At 36.4% G+C, this 21,191-nt stretch overlaps 1 protein-coding gene across 1 annotated transcript; it reads left to right on the forward strand.

The window, feature by feature from the left end:
- Nucleotides 1–7,458: 7,458 nt before the first annotated feature.
- ETR2 (Signal transduction histidine kinase, hybrid-type, ethylene sensor) lies at nucleotides 7,459–12,003 on the forward strand. Its single transcript, XM_021951712.2, has 3 exons — nucleotides 7,459–8,135; nucleotides 8,467–10,328; nucleotides 11,105–12,003. The coding sequence occupies exons 2-3, from the start codon at nucleotides 8,580–8,582 to the stop codon at nucleotides 11,648–11,650; spliced, it is 2,295 nt and encodes a 764-aa protein (XP_021807404.1). The 5' UTR covers nucleotides 7,459–8,135; nucleotides 8,467–8,579; the 3' UTR covers nucleotides 11,651–12,003.
- Nucleotides 12,004–21,191: the final 9,188 nt, after the last annotated feature.

The raw sequence follows: 21,191 nt of genomic DNA on the forward strand, positions 1-21,191 counted from the left end.
AGAGAGAGAGAGAGAGAGAGAGAGAGAGAGAGAGAGAGAGAGAGAGAGGCTATCATTACTTGCACTAGTAGAGTTAGTATCTAATTATAATTTTATCACTCTCATGAGGATGTAGCAGATAATAGCTACACTAAAAAAGAATGGTAAATCACAATTTGCATGCATGATGAACCATAATAATTAAGCTTCACTTTCATGTGTCGAAATCACACTTTATGTTCTAATCTATCTTATTAATGTCCCACTCTGTGTATGCGACTCTAGGAGGAAGAGACATGTGTATGTGTTTGGTCCATATTAATTAGTAAAATCATGAAAGCAGACTGTGGAGAGTTAGGGCACTTTCCAAATATATACATCATTTGGGGCCTATTGCCAATATAAAAAATACGTCATTAGGCACACACAGGTTAAAGAAATCACAACCAATACTTTGTCTTCATTCTCAAAGAACCCTAATTGAGCTCACAATTATATATAGTTTCTTTTTATTTGCCAGCCTAATAAATTTGTATGTGTATGCCCCTATAACATATATATTAAGATACAATATGCCAAAATGCTCCCGTTGCATATCGACAAGTCTAATTATATGTATCACGTCATCATAGTCTAACACATAGTTTAGAGGAAGAACACCCCCGTCCGGCGGGCATAAATCAACATTTTCAGTCCTAACCCTACTCAATCGGTCACATATTAGGTATGTAATGGGGACAGTCTGCTGTTAAGATGGTCTTTATGAATTAATGTTATAGAACTGAGTGATTTGCTGCATCTTCTCAGAAGGCCGAATTGAAACTAAAACTTTTGTTGGGTTAAAATCAATACCATAACCATATGATGAAGTGCTAACGATGGCCAAGTTTTATGATTTAAGGATTGGCCTAATGTGGCCCAACTAAATACTCTAATGTATGTTTTAAGGATTGGCCCAACCAATTTATTTAGGTTTATACCTTATACAAACAAAACAAGAAGAAGAATGTCCCAGCTTGAGTCTTTCCATAATTCAACATGAAGAGAGGATGTGTCTGTCTGCAGCAGTGTAATCAGGTCCTCATTTGAGCCAACTTGACTTCTTCAATGGCCCCCCTTGCCTTGTGCGACAAAAAGATTGAGTAAATTAAAGGATGAACTTTCAATGAGCCTACATTGAAGTTTCTATATCACATACAGGTCAGGACAATACGTCAATAAAACATAAAGTTGCATTTCTTTTCTTTTATGTGAGCTATACAATCATCAGATTAATAGTCCCAAACTACCAAAACATCCAAAGACAGAGAAACAGGGGAAGAGAGAAAGGAGAGAAGAGAAGAGAGAAGACGTCAAACCAGAGAAGAGAAAAGAGGTGTTCACGCTCTCTGTAGGAGAAGACTTGGATTCAAAACCCACGTATATACATATGGGCTTGGATTCCAGAGTCCCAATTATTTGGGACTTGGATTCAAGGCCCAAATTCAGTCTGAGACACATTTAAGCCCACCAAATAATGGCTAAAACTCATATCCATTTTAATTAGATATATACAATCCAGTCTAACTCACCAAATAGAGCCTTACAAACTTAGAATATTTAATCGAAAATCAATTCACAAAAGATGGAGACGCTCAACGCATTATATTTTGTAATGGGATAAGTCTCTTGACAAAAAAGATCTCCAAGACATCGCCGAAAACATTAGACATATTAAGTAGAACAATGATAGTTATCAAATGAAAGTGACGACCAAAATATGATGAAACCAACACTAGTACTAGAAGATCTATAATTAGAAAAAGGCTTAGAGTAAGTGCAGAATTAGCCTAAAACCAAAGGAACATTGCTAAAACTCAATAACTGGCCATAGATATGTATGGAGCTCTTTATTTGTAACACATGGGATGTTGCATGATCATGTGCATTGCGCAGAGACCCCTCCACCAAAAAGCACCAGCTTCCTTAAACATGTACCATCTAGCTATAAGTGCACATGGGAATGCAAGAAAAAGAAAGTGATCTTGTGCCATCTTGACTTTCCCAACCCAATTATGCCTTATGTCCCCATAATATTAAGCATTTTGCCATCCCCATGACTTTGATACATGCTTTCCCAAGTTTCTCTATATTCCCAAGTTTTCAAATACCACAACTTATTGTCCTTTATCTGATTCTCATCTCAATACATGAACAAGGATCCAGTTCTTTTTTTCCTTTTCTTGTTTGGATAAATACCACGAGGTGTCCCCACACCTGAAGGGTGTGATTAATCCTCGCTCACAAAGTACTTCCAACAGGTTTTGAACTCTTGCCATTGAGGCACCAAGTAGCTCGCCAACTGGATACAAAAAAGTATGCAATGCCATATTGTGCCATGAGGCATTGACTCACTGTCGTCCAGGGTTTGGCAACATCCATTTCAAGTGATCAAACTGTCATTCTAATAACTTTGAACATCTGAATGTGAATGTGTCACGATTAATACTGCAAAGAGCATAATAGATTGAATGAATGACGTGACTTGTGCGACTATTAACATGCGTGTATATATTTTGTTTCTCTCTATCCCTTGCTCCAAATTACATACGAAAGACGCAAAGAGAAAAACTGGTATTTAATATTTATCTTGTGCATTCATTTTCCAGCTGACTTCTCTTAAGCAGACATGGTGGGGGGGGGGAACACAAAGCCTATTGGATTCATCAAAGTTCATAATGATGGTTGGCTTTAAACCGTGGTTTAATTGAAAACCGAATCCATCCATGGGGCAAGTCAAAAACAATGGGAGGGTGGATTTGAAGTCCCTAGTGCATTGAAAGAGACAGATAACTTACAGAGAGAGTCCTGTCCGGTGAGAAAATGATACTCCAAAATGGAAAGATGTATGGAACGAAACCATGTGTCCATTAATTCTCTCTCTCAATCATATCAGTTTTGGGGTAATAATATTTGGTTTGAGCAGGTGAGCACCAGCTATCACTTTAGATTACATGATTAGTGAATACCAATCCAGCATCAACAATAAAAATCATTGAAATTTTGGACTTTGGAACTCCCAAAGTTTCATGTACCGCAGTATGTAACGCTACTTTAAATTTCCTATTACATGTTAATTATGTGATCAGTTATTATAAGATAGGCCGGGAATATAATATAATGGGGACAACCAATTATTACTTTGTGTGGTTCACGCAACATTCAAATCATTGTCAATCTCCAAACTTATAAATTTACCAGTCACTATTCTCATACAATACAATGGTGGTTTGGTTTGGGCTTTTATAATTTCTTGGTAGAGCCAAATCCCTTTCCTTATATGATTAGACTAGGCGTCAAATTCTTCCATTCAATGTTATGGTCCAAGTTTTTTATTCCCATCCCAGTGCAATGTACCACTCAACAAAAGGCACGATTGATTACTTGCCTTTTGTTGTTTGAGTGTTCAACTTAAGCTAACAATTCAATTTAGTAAGGTTTTCGAAATCTTATAACTCTAGTTGTAAAATACTTACAGGCGAGAGGTGGCTGTGGCTCCCTTCAATTCTCATAAACTTCATTGAAGTTTTTATATAAAACTTGAAATCTGTATTTATTTTCGTATCTTTTTTAGCTATTGGCTCCCGTAATAATATAGACTCTAGTTCCGCCACGGCTTGCTTTAGTTGTTTTATATTTTTTAATAAAACAAGATGTAGTAAAGTTTTCACAACTTTTGATTATGCATCGTCCTTAAAGATTTTGTAAATCATTAATCTTGAATCAAAACCATGGAACACATGTAGGTGGGCAAACTAGTTAAAGACAAAAAGGGTAGCTACACTAGATATTCAACAGAAAACAAAATAGCTCTAGGTCCAATCCAAAGAAAAGAAAGGCTCTATGGGAACTCGGAAACCCGCCCAAAGCGTGGCATGTGAATTGTGATATCCCACCAATTAATTAATGCCTAATGGTAGAGACTAGAGAGATTGGGGTGCTTAATTAAATGCATAAACACTAAGTTAAATTAAATACGTCTTAATAAGTTGCACGTAATTCAACGCAAAATGGAGGGTCAAAAAGGGTAGAAAGAGTGATATATATAATATGTATTTTTCATATCCAAATATAGAAAAAAAGGATCTAGATGGCGCAATCACACTCCTCGTGCGTCCTCATTCTTTTCTCACCTATCCAAACTGACGGAGTTCACGGCCGGGCGCGGGGTGTGTCCATATGTGTATCTTATTTGCTTTGCGATTCCCGCGACTGCAATTTGCAATCCCAAGTTGGCGCGTCAAGTGTGCGGGTCTTTCATCATCGGCAATCACCATGTGCCTCACGTTTCAAATGTTGGTCCAAATTTATGGATTTTCTCTTTTCTTCTTGCTCCTCCCAAACAAGAGAACCACCTTACTTTACAGCTGCCTGCTTGGTTTGCTTGTGTTGTTATTTCTTTGTTTGTGTTTTGGATTAACAATAACAACAAACACATTTTCCCCTTTTGAAATATACTCCAATTCATGACCTCCTTCGCCGCAAGAGCTTAGAGATATAGTTTTTGAAATACCACTAATAAGATTAAACGAGTTTTGAATAGGTTAGGTCCACAAAATTAAGTAAGTAGGGATTGTGTCTTCCTAGGGTGAAAGACCCCAAACTTGGTTAGGGCCCATTTTTGTGAGGTGTACTCGATTATCATATTTTGAGGTGGTTGCCGAAATTGATAATTAGAGCTCATAAATACAATGTTGGGCTAACCAAGAAAATGAATTTGATGAACCTTTTATCTTCGAATAAAAAATAGCTTCACTTTATATATTAGGTACTCTTTAGTGGTTTTAATTACTAGTAGTATTATACCAGTGCTTCAAATCTTGTTCTTTGAAAATGTGAATGTATTTTGTTTTGGTACAGTGGGGGCTAAAACCCCAAACCAAAAAGAAACTAAACAGAACCTAGATGAGGTCTAGCAACACCTCGAACATCAGCAGCTAACATAGCACTAAGAAAAGCCGGAGCCTCAAAAACACAAGGAGGCTAGGACCAAAAAATGTGAATTTTTTGACTTGAATGTATATGATATGTATTTTTGCGTTTTAGATATATGTTTTGTTGGAATATTGGTTATAATGAATAATTTTCTTATACCTATATAGAGCTTATGAAACTCACCTTATTTTATCATTTTATGACATGAGCAAAGTGATAAAATGAGTAATATCCTCGAGCTATCATGAGTTCCAAGTCTTGTTCGGGTTTTCCAACTATTGTGTTGTGTTTTGATGTAATGTTTGTTATAGCTTATTTAAGTACATACCATCTCATATGTACAATAAGTCTCATTGTAAATATGTATACATATATTTATTTATTTATTTATAGATGTAGGGGTAAATACTCTTAACCACTTGAGTTACTAAATATGTATATATTTAGCTTTACTAATCATATTTCTTATTTGGGATTTAAAAAGTAATTTTAGGGGTTAATTTTGATTTTTTTTCCATACTCACTTTTTAAAATAAATATTGGTGTCATACAAATATATGAGTTCTAAAATCGAACTATAATAAACATTTTAGTTGCAAGGGACTTGTAACTCAAGTGGTTAAAAACATTTACTCCTACACCTAACGTCCTAAGTTCAATATCACTTGTTCAACCAACACTGGTATTTTGTAATGTTTTTTATTCATTAAATTTGGACATCTTGAAATAATTAAGTAATAGTATTTTGGGTAAACATCCAAACGAGGTAACATCACAACAAATATAACATCGATTGTTTCTATTGCATTATGTTCTTCCCCCCTTGCACGAATGTGACCTCTATGTTTTCCTATTATTTAATTAGGATTTGGAAGTTGCTAACTTTGTAAATACCTTATTGTGTGTTAAGTCAGGTAGCTATAATATAAAACCCCTTTGTTTATTCAAAATAATTATTTGTTTGTAAAGAAATAACTTAGTCTCAAATGGAGCTCCTAGCAAGTTGTAGACAGGATATTCTCATAAAGCCAGATTTTTCATACAAATACAAACACAAACTTCAGAAAGTTTTTTTTTTAAAAAAAACAAAGAGTTGAAACCGAACTTGGCTTGCACGTAAATAGCTCATGTTGAATTAATGTACATAAAACTGGTGGCTTGCCAGAAGGGTGCTGATTTTTTCATTCCCTTTTTATTCACTTACACTCCCTTATGATTTCGGCACTATCCACTTACACACACTCTCTTTTAATGGTAATTACTAAAGTGTTAAAAAATCAAAAAAGACGGTAAGTGGATAGAAGATAAGTGAAAAAATCAGTTCATTTTCTAAAAGAGGCAATAACTTTTGGAAAATTCCTAATCTGTTAAAACTTGCAAGAGGAGAGAGAGGGTAGAGGTTCAGACTAGATTATATGGTCATTTGGTATATAATTAAGGCGAAATGTCACTTTTGGTCTTTGCGGTTTACTACTTTTATTATTAAGGTATATGTGGTTTCAATTTGATCATTTTTGACTTTGTAGTTTTCATTTTAAGCAATTCAAAGACAATCTCCAGTTTCTATCAAATTAGAGTAACTTCCGTTATTTTGTTGAGGGGCATTTCAGTCAAAAAATAAGAAAAGGAAAAAAAGAAATAAAAAAAAAGGGAGAGATAGAGAACCCCACAGCTCAGCCACACCATTACCCCCCAAAATCTCCCCAACCAGTAACTCCACCACCTTGATCTTCAATCCCTTCTCATTTTTTCGACTTTATCAATGGGCAGTTGGTTTCTCCAGTGGGTGGTTGCTGCCATGGTTTCTGCTAGGGTTCCAGCTCATCTAACAAATGGTTTGGATGGCCATCTGCTCTCGTTGAGATAAATCCTTCAGATACCATGCGGACTCAAGACTTGGAAAATCTGTAGTCCTAGCCACATTGAGGTGGTGGAGTTATACTGGGTTGGGAAGATGCGGCCGAGTGTGTAGGTTGGCGTGTGGGCCAGTGGGGGTGGTGCTGTCGCTGCGCTGAGGGCTTCTCTTTCCATTCTGTTTTTTTCTGTCTTTCTTGTTTTTGGACCGAAATGCCCCTCAACAAGTAACGGAAGTTACTTTATTTTAACAGGAATTGGAGACTGTTCTTGTATTACTTAAATTGAAAACAACACATGGACCTTAATGATAAAAATAATAAATCACATTAACCAAAAGTGACATTTTCCCTGTAATTAATGCAAAATGCGTTTGAATAGAACGCGCTTGTAACGAAAGCTGGTTAAGTTCAGGCAGGCCTCCATGACTGCCACGTGGACTTTTTTTTCTTTTTTTTTTCTTTTTTGGGTTGATTTTTGTTTTTGTTTTGGAGAGATAGAAATGAAAAAAAAATACAAATGTTTTTGGGTGTGACGATGACGTTTTGTGCCAAAGAGCGTCCAAGTTCTCTTCATGTAACAAGGGTGGGCCCACCTCTTTCCTTCTCTTTCCTTTTTCTTTAATATTTTTTTCCTGCTCTTCCTACGAAACAACGGCGCAAAGCGCAAACAATATTCCCTCTCTCTCTCTCTCTCTGTGTCTAAAAAAAAATCCTCCCTTTTCAATTTTATTTTGGTCCAAATTTGAAAACATATAAAGAAAAGAGAGGAAGAGATTTACGGGTTTTTGTTTTTAATTTTTCTTTTCTTTGTTGCTATAAAGGGAGCTGAATGAAGACTGGGAAAACAAGAGAGAGAGAGACACAGAGAGAGAGAAAGGCAACCTGGTTTTTGGTTTTGTGCTTTCCACCGAATCACACACCGCCTTCTCAACTCTCGAGCTCAAGTTTTTAGTGCCCACCAGCGGTTTACACGGCGCGAGGTGGCTGGTTTAGTGTTTCAGAAAACTGGGTTTAATGGTTTTTTAAAACTTTTTCACTTGCAAAAAATAAAATCTTTCTTCTTCTTGGGTTTGCAATTTTTATCGGGATTTGTCACTGGGTTTTTTTTCTCCGTTGGGGAGGAGGCTTGTAGCTGCTGCTAGCTGCTTGTTATTACTATAAATGGGCAGCGGGAGATGTTGGTGTCTCTGTGTGTTTGTCTTTTTATGAGATTGCGTCGTTGCTGAAGGCTGGGGAGGTGCTTTGAGTCTCCTGCATGTGCTATAAGGCTAAGATCTGTAGGTGGTTCAATTGGAATCTGGGTTTTGGCAACGCTTGCCGATACAGGTACGTTTTCTACTTGGCCCGCATTTATCTTTATTTTTATTTTTTGGTTTTGTGGGCTTATATTTATAAAAACGGTTTCTTTGCTTCTGAGTTTATTTTCTTTCCTTTTCATGGGTTTCTGTTTTGGCATAACATTCCTTGTATCTGGGTTATTGTCTTCTAATTGAGGAAAATTATGTGTTCTTAATCACTGTGCCATTCATCAATTCATAGTATAAAATTTAGACAGGATTTAGTTTTTTGTGTGTTAGATCTCACGTTTGTTTGTATAAAATTCCTTCTAGTTGTTAATGGGGGGGCTTTTGTTTGTGCTTTTTTATTGTGTTTACAGGAAATGGAAATTAGAGGTTGTGGTTTTATGATTGTAGTCCAAGGCCAATTTAGTTTAAAACGTTGATCTGTCTTTACTGATACATGGATTGAAGAAGCAGTTGTTTGGATGCAATGTTAAAAGCATTAGCATCTGGGCTGTCAATTTTGTTGCTCCTCGTTTGTGTTTCCGCGTCTGATAACGGTTTTCCGCGGTGCAATTGTGACGATGATAACAGCTTGTGGAGCATTGAGAGCATACTAGAATGTCAGCGAGTGAGCGATTTCTTAATTGCGGTGGCCTACTTTTCCATCCCCATTGAGCTGCTTTACTTTGTCAGCTGCTCAAATGTGCCTTTCAAATGGGTCCTCTTTGAGTTCATTGCCTTCATTGTGCTATGTGGATTGACACATTTACTCAATGGCTGGACTTATGGCCCTCACCCGTTCCAGCTTATGCTGGCTCTCACAGTTTTCAAAATTCTTACTGCTCTGGTCTCTTGTGCCACTGCTATAACACTCATCACTCTCATCCCTTTGCTTCTCAAAGTGAAAGTGAGGGAGTTTATGTTGAAGAAGAAGACTCGGGATCTTGGGAGAGAGGTTGGAATTATAATGAGACAGAAAGAAGCTGGAATGCATGTTCGGATGCTTACCCAAGAGATTCGCAAGTCGCTTGATAGGCATACAATTCTGTCAACTACACTTTTTGAGCTATCTGAGACATTGGGTTTGCAGTACTGTGCAGTTTGGATGCCTAATGAAAATAAAACAGAGATGATCCTGACCCATGAGTTGAAAGGGAGGAATTATTCTCATATGTACAACTTTTCTATTCCGATAAATGATTCAGATGTTGTACATATCAAGGGGAGTGATGGGGTGAACATCCTTAGGCCTGACTCAGCACTTGTTCATGCCAGTGGTGACTCAGGTGAGCCGGGACCAGTAGCTGCAATTCGGATGCCAATGCTTCGGGTTTCCAATTTCAAAGGAGGAACTCCAGAGTTGATCCAGACTTGTTATGCGATATTGGTTTTGGTCCTCCCTGGTGGACATCCTAGATCTTGGAGCAGCCAGGACCTTGAGATAATTAAGGTAGTTGCTGATCAAGTGGCCGTCGCTTTATCCCATGCTGCAGTCCTTGAAGAGTCACAACTCATGAGGGAGAAGTTGGCCGAGCAAAATCGAGCCCTGCAACAGGCAAAGATGAATGCTATGATGGCAAGCCATGCAAGAAACTCATTCCAAAAGGTAATGAGTGATGGGATGAGGAGGCCAATGCACTCAATTTTGGGACTGCTTTCAATGATGCAGGATGAGAATTTGAATAATGATCAACGAGTTATTATTGATGCAATGGTGAGGACGAGCAATGTCCTATCAACCTTGATAAATGATGTGATGGATAATTCTGCAAAGGATAGTGGAAGATTTCCATTGGAGATGAGATCTTTTCGGTTACATGCATTGATAAAGGAAGCAGCTTGCCTTGCCAAATGCTTATGTGTGTACAAGGGCTTTGGATTTGCAATTGATGTCGAGAAGTCCTTACCTGATCATATCATGGGGGATGAAAGAAGGGTGTTTCAGGTGATTTTGCATATGGTGGGAAGCCTGTTAAATGGATATAAGGGGGGAGGGTTGGTCGTATTTCGGGTTGCTTCAGATAATGGAAGTCAGGGAAGGAATGATCAAAGGTGGGCAGCCTGGAGACATAACTTTTCTGATGGTGATGTATATATTAGATTTGAGATTGCTTTGACCAATAGTGGTTCTCAATCAGAGGGCACTATTCCAGCGGTGCAGCTTGTTGGTAGGAGATACGCCAGTGAGGGAATAGATGAGGGCTTGAGCTTCACCATTTGCAAAAAGCTAGTGCAGGTGAGGGTGATGAACTTTGTCTTTGTGAGTTTTTGTGTGTGTGTGGACATATGTTAGATTCTTTTGACTAATGAAGGAATACACATTAAAAGTTTTAGAGTTAGACTCTGCATCCTTTTTATGTTAGGAAACTTAAAAAACAGAAAGATGTTTGTGAAGCTAGAATCTGCATGAGGAAAGTTTTTGCACTAGTTTCTCGCAGGATATAACAGTTTTCTTTTTCTTGATAACCTAAGATGTTAACTTTATTTTTATCACAGTAGAATGTATAGTGACCTCACCCTTTGATAGGTAAGGTTGGATAGAAGGAAAAAAAAATTTCCCGCTGCCATATCTGGTTGTTGAAATACATCTAGTTTACCTGCTTGATTGAATACCAGGTGGTTTTTTTTATATGCATGTCTCTAGCTTGGAGGAGTTGGTGTTGGCATTGATCAGTTTGCTGATGTATCTTATTAATAGCTCATTTTAAGCATATTTTTGTGAAGAACTTTAGTTTCAAAGCATGGTGGTTTAGCATACAAGTATAGTCTCCATGTTACGAAGATAAACATGATAGTTTCTCTCAAATTGTCACTACTTGACTGGCATTAATACATGATTAAATTATTTTGAGATAGATTGTTTCGTTCAGATTTTCAAGACCTTTATATATATCTGCTAGTTTTACATTTCATGGGAGGAAGGGCTATTGGTTGGTGTTCCTTAGTTGTCAGTCGCATGTTTGATATTTTCACTTTTAACTAAAGTATTTCTAAATAACTTTTTATTGGCAGTTGATGCAGGGAAATATATGGGCAGTTCCTAACCCTCAAGGATTTGCTCAAAGCATGGCACTCGTTCTTCGGTTTCAACTTCGACCATCCGTTGCAATAGCCATCCCTGAACCTGGAGAATCATCAGAGCACCCACATTCGAATTCTATTTTCAGGGGCTTGCAAGTTTTATTAACTGATGATGATGATGTAAACAGGGCTGTGACGCGGAGACTGCTTGAGAAGCTAGGCTGCATTGTAACTTCTGTTTCATCTGGATTAGAATGCCTTTCTACTATTGGTCCCGCTGGAACCTCTATCCAAATTGTTTTTCTGGATCTTCACATGCCCGAGTTGGATGGTTTTGAAGTTGCATTGAGAATTAAAAAATTTCGAAGCCGAACGTGGCCATTGATTATTGGCGTAACCGCTAGTGCTGATGAAGATGTGTGGGATCGATGTTTGCAGAGTGGCATCAACGGAGTTATCCGAAAACCAGTGTTGTTGCAAGGGATTGCCCATGAGCTACGACGAGTCTTGCTGCAGGCAAACAACGGGATGACGTAAGCTGTAATTTGCTTCAAGTAGCAAGCTCCATAACATTCTTAGTCAAACAGGTTTACAAGATTAGCAGCTCCTTTTTCTCTCTTGTGCGGTTGAGCTTGTTATAGTTACATAGATAGTTTCAGATTTGATCACAGGTAATGGAAACTGTCTTCAAGACATCCTTCTATATTAAAAGAACACAAAAATTCCAAAGGAAAGTTTGTTGGAAAATCATATACTGTAGAGCAATAAGAACTATCTGCAGAAATTGAGTAGAGTTGAGTTACTACTTGGCAATCAAAATTAGCAGTTATTTCTTTGTAGGTTTAGCAGTTGGTTGAAGGCATGAATAAAGACATCACAATTAATATAAACTATAATTTTTATTGTCAGAAAACTGTTTTCTCTTTAATTCGCAACACTGGAAAATAGTTTTATTATACATGTCTGAAATTCAAGTCCTGAAACGGAAATCATAACCAATATAAATACTCATTAATTTTTTGGACCAAAGAAAATGTGGTAGTCTACTTGATGGAATGTGTAATCACTTAGAAATATAAAAAGGACATTGTCTACCAAGAATTATCGCCAGCGCTAATCCAGTGTTGATTGATTGTTTGGACGTTTGGACGTTATTATCGTGTTGAAGAAAGCGGTAGTAGAGCCTTAATATAAAATAGAGTTGCTTTTGTTGATCCAGCGAGGCACAGGTAATTGGACAGTTGAGCATAAATAAGTAGTTGCTCAGAGTCAGAGAGGATGCAGTGTTTCCTTTCTTTAAGCTGTAAATACTTATTTGAGATCTGAAAAGTGAAAAGCTGGGATTATTTTTATTTCATGCGGAAATGGAATAGGATATTTTGAGGCCAGAAAGTAAATGGAAGACGTATGGGTCAAGTTGAGCTTTGCAGACTTTCTCTGTTGAATACCTATTTATTTCCAAGAAAAAAGCTAGCCATGCATGAACCAGGTACGTACATGGACTCTTTATGTTTAAATATCGATCATATCAAAGTGGACCCCCTTTTCTTATCTTCCTCCCTCCAGATACACCCCACCCAACAAGTTGGGTTTGATATTATTTTAGTGTGGAATAAATTTGGCAATTGGGTTTTGTGGAAACACATATTTTCCACAACCACTCAGGTGACGCCACGTGGAAGATGAAATATTTTCTATGTCATCTTCATTGTGTCAATTAAATTCTATTTAATTGGCCTATTAATTTGATTTGATATGGGAAATATCTCAATGAGAACATCTCTAACCGATATATCAAATTGTCATATGGACATGAAATGACAAAATATAAAAGTTAAAGTTGCTCTAACCGAGTAGTCAAATCCTACATGAATTTGAAAGTTGAAACAAATATGTCAAAAATATTTCAAAAAGCTTGATGTCATATTATTTTGCACCGTAGCAAAATACCCACCCAAAACTCACGCCTCTCTCTCCCCCTCGCTCACGGCTTCCCCCTTTCTTGTGTTCACTCCTTCTATCACGTAGAGGAAAGCTCCATCCTTATAGTTAAATATGCATCTCATTGTGACCATTTTACTGTCTTAAACATCTCTGGGTATTCTTGAAGGAAGTTGAGGTTCCATCCCAAATCCAATTGGCAATAGGGGGAGTAGCCCAACTCCTTATGCCTTGCTAGATTTCTTAACTTTCCAATATGAGATTCTTTACCTTCACATTCTTACACGCCCCCGCACGTGTGGTGAATTTTTAAGCCTAGCACGTGGACAACACATATTAGGTGACGTGGGGCACGTGTTGTTGTTGGTCTTTTACACGTGTGCTAACCCACTCTGATACAATGAAGGAAGTTGAGGTTTCACCCCAAAACCAATTGGCTATGAGGGGGAGTAGCCCAACTCTTTATAAGCCCTTACTAGGTTTTATAACTTTCCAATGTGAGACTTCACATTCTCACACCGATATTGTCCCCATTTGGAGGTTTTTAGTTCAATTTGGGGGTTTTTTGTTTGATTTGGGTTTAATTGAGCCTAGTCAACTGACCCGCTCTAATAGCATGTTAAATTCAGAGAGACGGGCCAATAGCCTACTACTAACAACACATATATTGTCCCCAACTTAACCACCTACAAAGCCTAGTAGGTGTGAGATTTTGTCACAAAAGACCTCAGTTATATTAGTAATGAAACCATTTATTATATATTGTATTTTATTTAGTCAAGTTTCCAATACAGGACTTATATTTTTTAACAATTCTACGTACCACCATTTCTTCTTGTCAATGATTATATTCCAAATAGTTGACGTTAATATCCCTTCACAAAAATTCTTTGGTTTTGTCATCCTTTGCTTTTGGCCTATCAACTTCAAATATACATTTCTTGGAAAGTGGAATTGAGTCTTTGTCATAGGCGTAGCCATCTTACTCTCAATTATGTATTCAACCCATATAACCTACCATGCATGCACTTGACACAGCTTTCAATTAATGTATCTGAAATCTCAATAAAATTCGTACAAATCAACAACGGACAATTATCTTTAATATTGACTTAACGCACTTTAATCCATCCGACATTTACTAATACACTTCAATTACTTTCTTCATAATAATTTTCATGGAGCACTTGAATGTAATTGAAATTAGACACATCCACCAATGAAGGTTGGTCAGAAGTGGAAGGGGTTTTGGTCGCTTAAGCAAGTGGTCTCGGATTCAAGCCCTTTTGGATGCAGAAAAGTTTTTTGGAAGAGGTTCCCAAATATGCTCCCGATAATACCTCGAAGGATTAAGCCTGGGCCCTACTTGGGGATACCTTGAAAAACCAAAAAAATAAATTAGAAACATCCCTACTATTTGAGTTCAAATGACCTAATGATGAATGGTGAAGTGCATAGAGGGCTTTAGGTCAGAACATTTTTTTCTTTCTTTAGAAAGCTCCAGACAATCTGATATTTTCTGAGTTTCTGACAAGATTATATATTAGGCAGTGGACGTTGTCTCTAGGAGTGCAAGAGGTCAGTCAAAATAGATGATCTATTTTAAGAATGATTGCGTCTGAATTCTATAATATAATGCAAGTTGAAGTTGGTCCAAATTCTATATTGCCTAAAAACATGTACATGGCGTTGTATTCGTTCCATTGAAATAGTGTTTATTTTTTTGGGTGAAAATCAAGGTATCCCCCGGGCGATTGCGGGGACTAATCCTCGAGGTACTGTGGGGCGCAAAGCGGGACATCTCCCAACAAAGTCTGCTCTATTCGTAAGCGCCTAAGATCGAACCCAGGACCTCTTGTTTAAAGGATCCAAGCCCCTTCCACTTGGACCAACTCCTGTTGGTGAAATAGTGTTTTCGCCAGGGGATCTGAATGTTGAAAATTGTTGTTTGGATAAAGTGTTGGACTTTTCATGCCGGCCTTGGATTACATCAACTGAATCTAGATGTTTCGAATCAAACCAAAAACAAATCTACAGCTTCTTTCGAATTAAACAATACCAACTTGGCAACTTGCTTCTTTACAAAATATTTAGTATATTCCTCGCATTATTTATAACTTGATTTACCTTCACCAGAAGCTCAAGTCTTCATATCTGCGTTGTTTAAAAAAACAGAAACAAAGAAACCATTAAAATGTCAGCATTCAACACAAAACCTATTAAGAATAAGATCAATTAGGAACGAGGTATGTGATTCAACTCCTTATAAGTTTTTACAAGACGTCTTTGCTTTTAATTCTATGCATTTTCATATCTTTCATTACATCATGATCTATTGGCTTTTATTATTGCACATCAAAAACTAAAGATTGTCATGTTTCTATTTTAATCTAATCTAAATGATAGGTAAGGAATTCGAACACGGATGCACTCACCAACTTAACTTTTATATAGTAATATATAGAAGACGTTAAATGAGCTTGAGCTTATTCCATCGTAATTCGTAAACTACTATTTTGATTTGATTTACTTAAAAATGTGACAAACTTTTTATTATTATCTCCTACTGTTACGTGATAGTTGGCAATAATTTAAAGAAAAAAAAGAAGGCAAATTGCTATTACTATACCAATCGGCCGGCTCCTGTTTCTGAGCTGGTTAGAATAATAATCATATGGTCATATTAGTATCTAATGCTTCTAAAATGGGATGAAAACGCTTCCTGCTCCTTTCTGACATGGATTTCTGCTGCCCCTGCTTGCTTGGAAGAAACTTGGATCTCTAAACCAGTTATCACTTGGACTGACTATTTTGTATTTTTTATGAACAAATTTTGAAAGTTGGGATTTGATAATCTGTTCAATCTGGATTCATCTGAAGCCCCTCGGGCATGATTGGGTTCAGTTTGAAGTACATTTCGCGAGCTTCGAAAGGCCCGACTTGACTAGATTTGATTTTAAAAATGGCCCATTGGCCATAGTCATGACAAGAATAACAAAACCATTCATCAATGAGAGGCTAGCAGATGAAGGCCCATATCGACAACTGAATGTTTTTGGGTCTTCTACCTGTTGCAAAATCCCATGGTTTGTGCATCTTGTTTGGTGCACTTAAAAGTCAAGAAACCCAATGTGCCATGAAAAGTATGAAAAGTATGAGCCTGGGCTCTATAATGAGGGGTTATGTTGAGGATTTATAATGACGGGTTCAATTCAACAATCCAATAATAACTCTGCACTTAATTGAACGGTTATTAAAGACCTCCTCATTCTAGCCTCCCTGCTTTTTTAATGGGTACGAGTGGACTTGGGCAGCCTCTTCTGACCATACAATCTAACTAACTTGAGAGTGCAAATATCATGTTTACTGTATTTTTCTTAGTTTCTTGAATTTGACAATTCTAGATCATCACATGACATCCAGTGCATTCATCAACAAGAGAGTCAAAGATCATGTATCAGACTCATATCATGCATTATAATTTGACTGTCACCGTCGGGTGCTACCAAGCACCGCCGGAGCCGTTGAGGAGCTAGAACTCGTATAAGGGCGGATGCAAGCAGCTACTGGTTGGACCGGATGAGCTGAAACTTTTTGTCTCCTTAACTTGTTCATCTTGGTCGAAAGGAGAAATGGGCCATAATTAGGACTCTATGCTTTTGGGCCAATCACGACAAGACAGCCTACAGCCTATTTCTAGCTAAAACTCAAGTACTCTTTTTATGTCCTATCAAATGAGAAAAAGGCTAAAAAAATTTAAAATATAAAATATAAGCGATTGTCCAAACTACGAAGAGAGGAAGAAGAGTTTCTCACGCACATTACAAAGGTGCCGTGAGGTTCAAACATAAGACCACTGATATATTAATCAAATTCCTTTTCCACCGGTTTAGACCCTATCTACAACCTTTATAGGTATATATTGAAAGAATATAAAATTTTACGACTATCTATATTTAGCCTTTAGATATATAAAGAATAAACTAATTAAAATCCGTTTGCAAAGGACAAACAGTGGTCTCCCCAATAAACAATGTAATTTTCAAGTAAGAGCTGGATAAAATATAATTACATATTACAATAATATATAATTTATTAAGCACAAGTCTCCAAACCTAAGTTCCGAGGCACATATTATAAATCGCATCCTCTGCCGGCGATAACTGGGCCAATTCTATGTCCTTATTTGCTTGTCGACAGATTCAAAACTTATCCTTAATCAGCTATTAAAATTTAATTGATTGTAAGAAGATCTGTCATCAGTCACGATCATTGAGGGATATGTTTATCTTATTAGGTCTAAATTTATAGCCTATCCTAGTCTAGTATTTTATCCCAATACTTTTTATTATTTTCCTTGTCATTTTTTTAAATAAAATTAAGGAAAGACAAAGCAAAATTAAAACAAACAAAACTTAAATTGCTGCAAAAATATGTTTTTAGCAATTAGATATGAGATATGCACTCAAAATAAAGCTTTGCTACACTCTTTCTTTCATGCAATCATACATAAAAAGTAGACGAAGTTTATTTTTTTTATTTTTTTTAATTATTGAGAATGGGAATTCCAACATGAACAAGGGCGGAACTACACTATGGCTAGGGTGGGCTCCAGCCTAGTGCAAAGTTTGGGTAAAAAGAAATTTAATACTAATTTTTAGGCACTACACATCATTTTACAAAAATTAGCCCAATCATTCCAAGCAAAAATTAACATGTCATATCCAAACAGATCTCTAGTTTTCTCTTATGAGAAAATAAATGGAATTTTATTTAGATATTTAAAGTGCACATAAAAATATACCGAAAGTATTTCATATGTATAATTTCGAACTTGAGATCACTGGTATACAAATTAATATCCTTTTCACTAGAGTAGACCCGCATTAATGTATAATTTCGAACTATATATAAATATATTATTGAAAGTCGCCCTCTCGTGCCTGGTGTGCCACTGCACTTGGCTGCGGTATTCCATACAGTAAACTGTGTACCGCGTTTGACGCGATGGAAACAAACACGCGGATTTGGACGGCACAGCTGAGAAATGTGCCACGTGTAATAATCCCAACGAATAGACCGGTCAAAGCGATCCATTTTGACGCCCCATTGGAGACCAGAGATGGAGAAGGTGGATGTGGACCCCACCACCTTGTTTCTGTTTATTTTGTCAATTTCTCCCACTTTCTATTTTATTTGTTTTTTCTTTTGTTGCCCACTGCTCACTTTTGATCCCTTTGTTCCATCTTCTCGTGCGTTTATCCCTCTCTTGGGCTGCGTTCTTGCACCACTGCTCAAAGTCTTTATAGTTTGTTTCAATTATAAACTCATGAATTTTAGTAAAAGTAAAATGAAATTCTTTTAAGTCCTTGGGTTATAACAAATCCCTATTTTTATTCTTTTTGGTGGAAGAATGATAATTTTCTATCTTATAGTGTAGTACAGTAGTATGATCACATGATTTTTAAAATGGAAAATTTTCAACTTAGTTCACCCGTATTATAACACTTATATGAGCTATATTACGTGCAAGAGTGGAGCTAAAAAATTTCAAAAGGATGGGCTAATATTTTGTTAAACAATAAAACAAAATTAAGTCAAATCAAGAACAACTAAATTTTAATTTTTTTGAACTTGAACGATGCAATTAACATGATATAAAACTTAAAAACTACGACTTTTCTTAACTAGCCAGCCATAAAAGTGAAGAATTTGCCCATATGGGAGCTGGCTGGGGTGGGCTAAATGTCAAAATCTTGAAATTACCTGCAATAAAAAGTATTTTTGACCAAGGTTCCACTGGTCTATAGTCAAGGTTCCACCATTATTACGTGACCATTGCAGTATTATTATATAATTTCTCTTAAATTACAGAAAAGGTGCATAATTTAAAGCACAAACTTTCATAGTTGCATAGGAAATGCTTGAAGCATTTGTTTACGTTATCAAATTGTCATCTCTAGGGAACAAAGGGACTTTAGTTCTTGAATTACCAAAATTGTAACTTAAGGGACCATAATTAATTAAACGTAGAGCTGTTGGATTTGTTTAATTGATGAGAGTTCACCTAAGGAATTTCATAATGTTTCTCGAAATATGATGAGGGGGAAGGGGGGGGAAGTGGAATTACTTTTCCCTCATTGAAGGACATTCCCAAAAGTTTAATATTCTTTTGCTCTTATGTTTTATGTCACTGATGATATCAAAATACAATTAATATAAATGAGGCAATTTGTAGAGGACAAGCATAAATCTTTTTCATGTACAAATCCCATCCTAGGATTCTGATGTGATTACTTTTTTTTAAGCCTAAAGGCAGAAAATTCCATGATCCGTAGTGACCGTATGGTATACATAAGATGTTTTCTGCCTGTCTTCTTGTACTATCCAATCTGCCAAAAACCTGTTTTAATTATATTGGAACTTTGAGAAGATTTTGGCCCCAAGTTTTTTTGTAAGTTTGTAACACTTTCTTTTGTTTTATAGGGTTTGCGAGCTGAATGATAATTGTATCTTTCTTTTTATTTTTTATTTTTTTATTTTATATATACAAGCGTTATTGGGGAAGGGGTTTTTTTTTTCACATACACACACTATCAAGGTGACATGGGAGTTCGAAATTAAGACCACTGGTTTGCAAATCAAGGCCCTTTTCTACTGGACTAGACTCTATTGGCTTCATGAATTGTATTTTTGACTATATTATATAAAGGACCGACAATTTGACCTATTCCAATCCTAAACAATTTTCTCCATCTTCCCTCACCACGTGGTCAATCCCGGACATTAAGAAGGCAGTAGTATTTGGTTATCAAACACAAACATGATTAGGAACATCAATATATACTTTGCTACCTCCATGATTAGTAACAAACTAATATTTTTGTTTCGAAACTCGTTAATTACAAATATTTTTTGAATACAATATCCATCGAAAGTAAGTAATCAGTACAATCGATGGCCTTGTTGGAAATGTTCTGTTGGATAAGATAAATACATTTTTATTTTTATTTTTTGGTTCTCAATCAATTGATCACATATGACCAATCACTTTCAATTGAATTATTTTTCAGAAATGATTATCTAAGATGACCTAACAATTATATGAAACCACGTTAATATTACGTAAAAACTTGGGGTTTTTCTTTGTTAATTAATTTCAACCTACCTGCTCATTTATTTGTTGTAAAAGTTGCCTCCTCACTGTGGAGAAAGGACTTGATGATGAGTTTGAATTAGGTTAAACCAGAGTTTTGATTGGATATCCAAAGGACTGGCGTGCGTGTACTCCATGACAGGATCATCAAGCCAACAAGTGTTTCGATTTCTCCTCTTGTGTGATGTCTAGTTGCAGCACCACCATCCAATAATTTAAGCTTAATTAATTTATAATTTCACTGACTTTAATATAAAAAAGGATTAATTAATGGGTGGTTTACAATTCATTAATCTAAGCTTAGTGGATTCCCCCCTTTTTTTTTTGTGGCTTTTCACAGCCTCAGAGATATAAACAGTTGCAAGTGGTCATGTGCTTACACTGAGGAAAGGCAATTGGAAGAAGAAAAGGAGGGAGAAAATATGTTTTGTTTTATCAATGTGTGTGTTGATGAGGATTATTAAATTAACAGAGCTAGTAATTATTGAAGCAAAGGGGTCCCATGGATGGACATTGCGACTTTAATTAGCATTTTGAATGTTGATCATAATTTTATATTGTGGTTTTTAAAACTAGGGCACGTGAATCCATGTGAAGGGGGTCCTCCATGTTGTTAATTACTCTAGGATCCTTTGAGTGTTGGGTAGAAAATCCACTAAAGAGGTTGATTAATTAACTGTAAACACGTTTAAAGTTTTGATTAACTTTTTACAACTACTTGCTGGCACTTGGAAAAATTGACTGATGATATAGATTGCTATTTCAATTCCATGGAAGCTAGAGACTGATCAATGCATTAATAATTGATCTCCAGAACCATGTTTTTTTGTTTTCCCATTTTTATTTACCGCCATCCATAAGGGAAATGATTATTTTTCTATTCTAAATGAACTCGTTCAAACAAAAAAGTGCAGTATGATTTCTTCTACAAATATCTAAAACAATCTAGAGATAATTTCAAAAGTAATCCACATAAATATT

Source organism: Prunus avium, chromosome 1 (genome assembly GCF_965620075.1).
Source record: "Prunus avium chromosome 1, drPruAviu1.hap1.1, whole genome shotgun sequence".
Lineage (NCBI taxonomy): Eukaryota > Viridiplantae > Streptophyta > Magnoliopsida > Rosales > Rosaceae > Prunus > Prunus avium.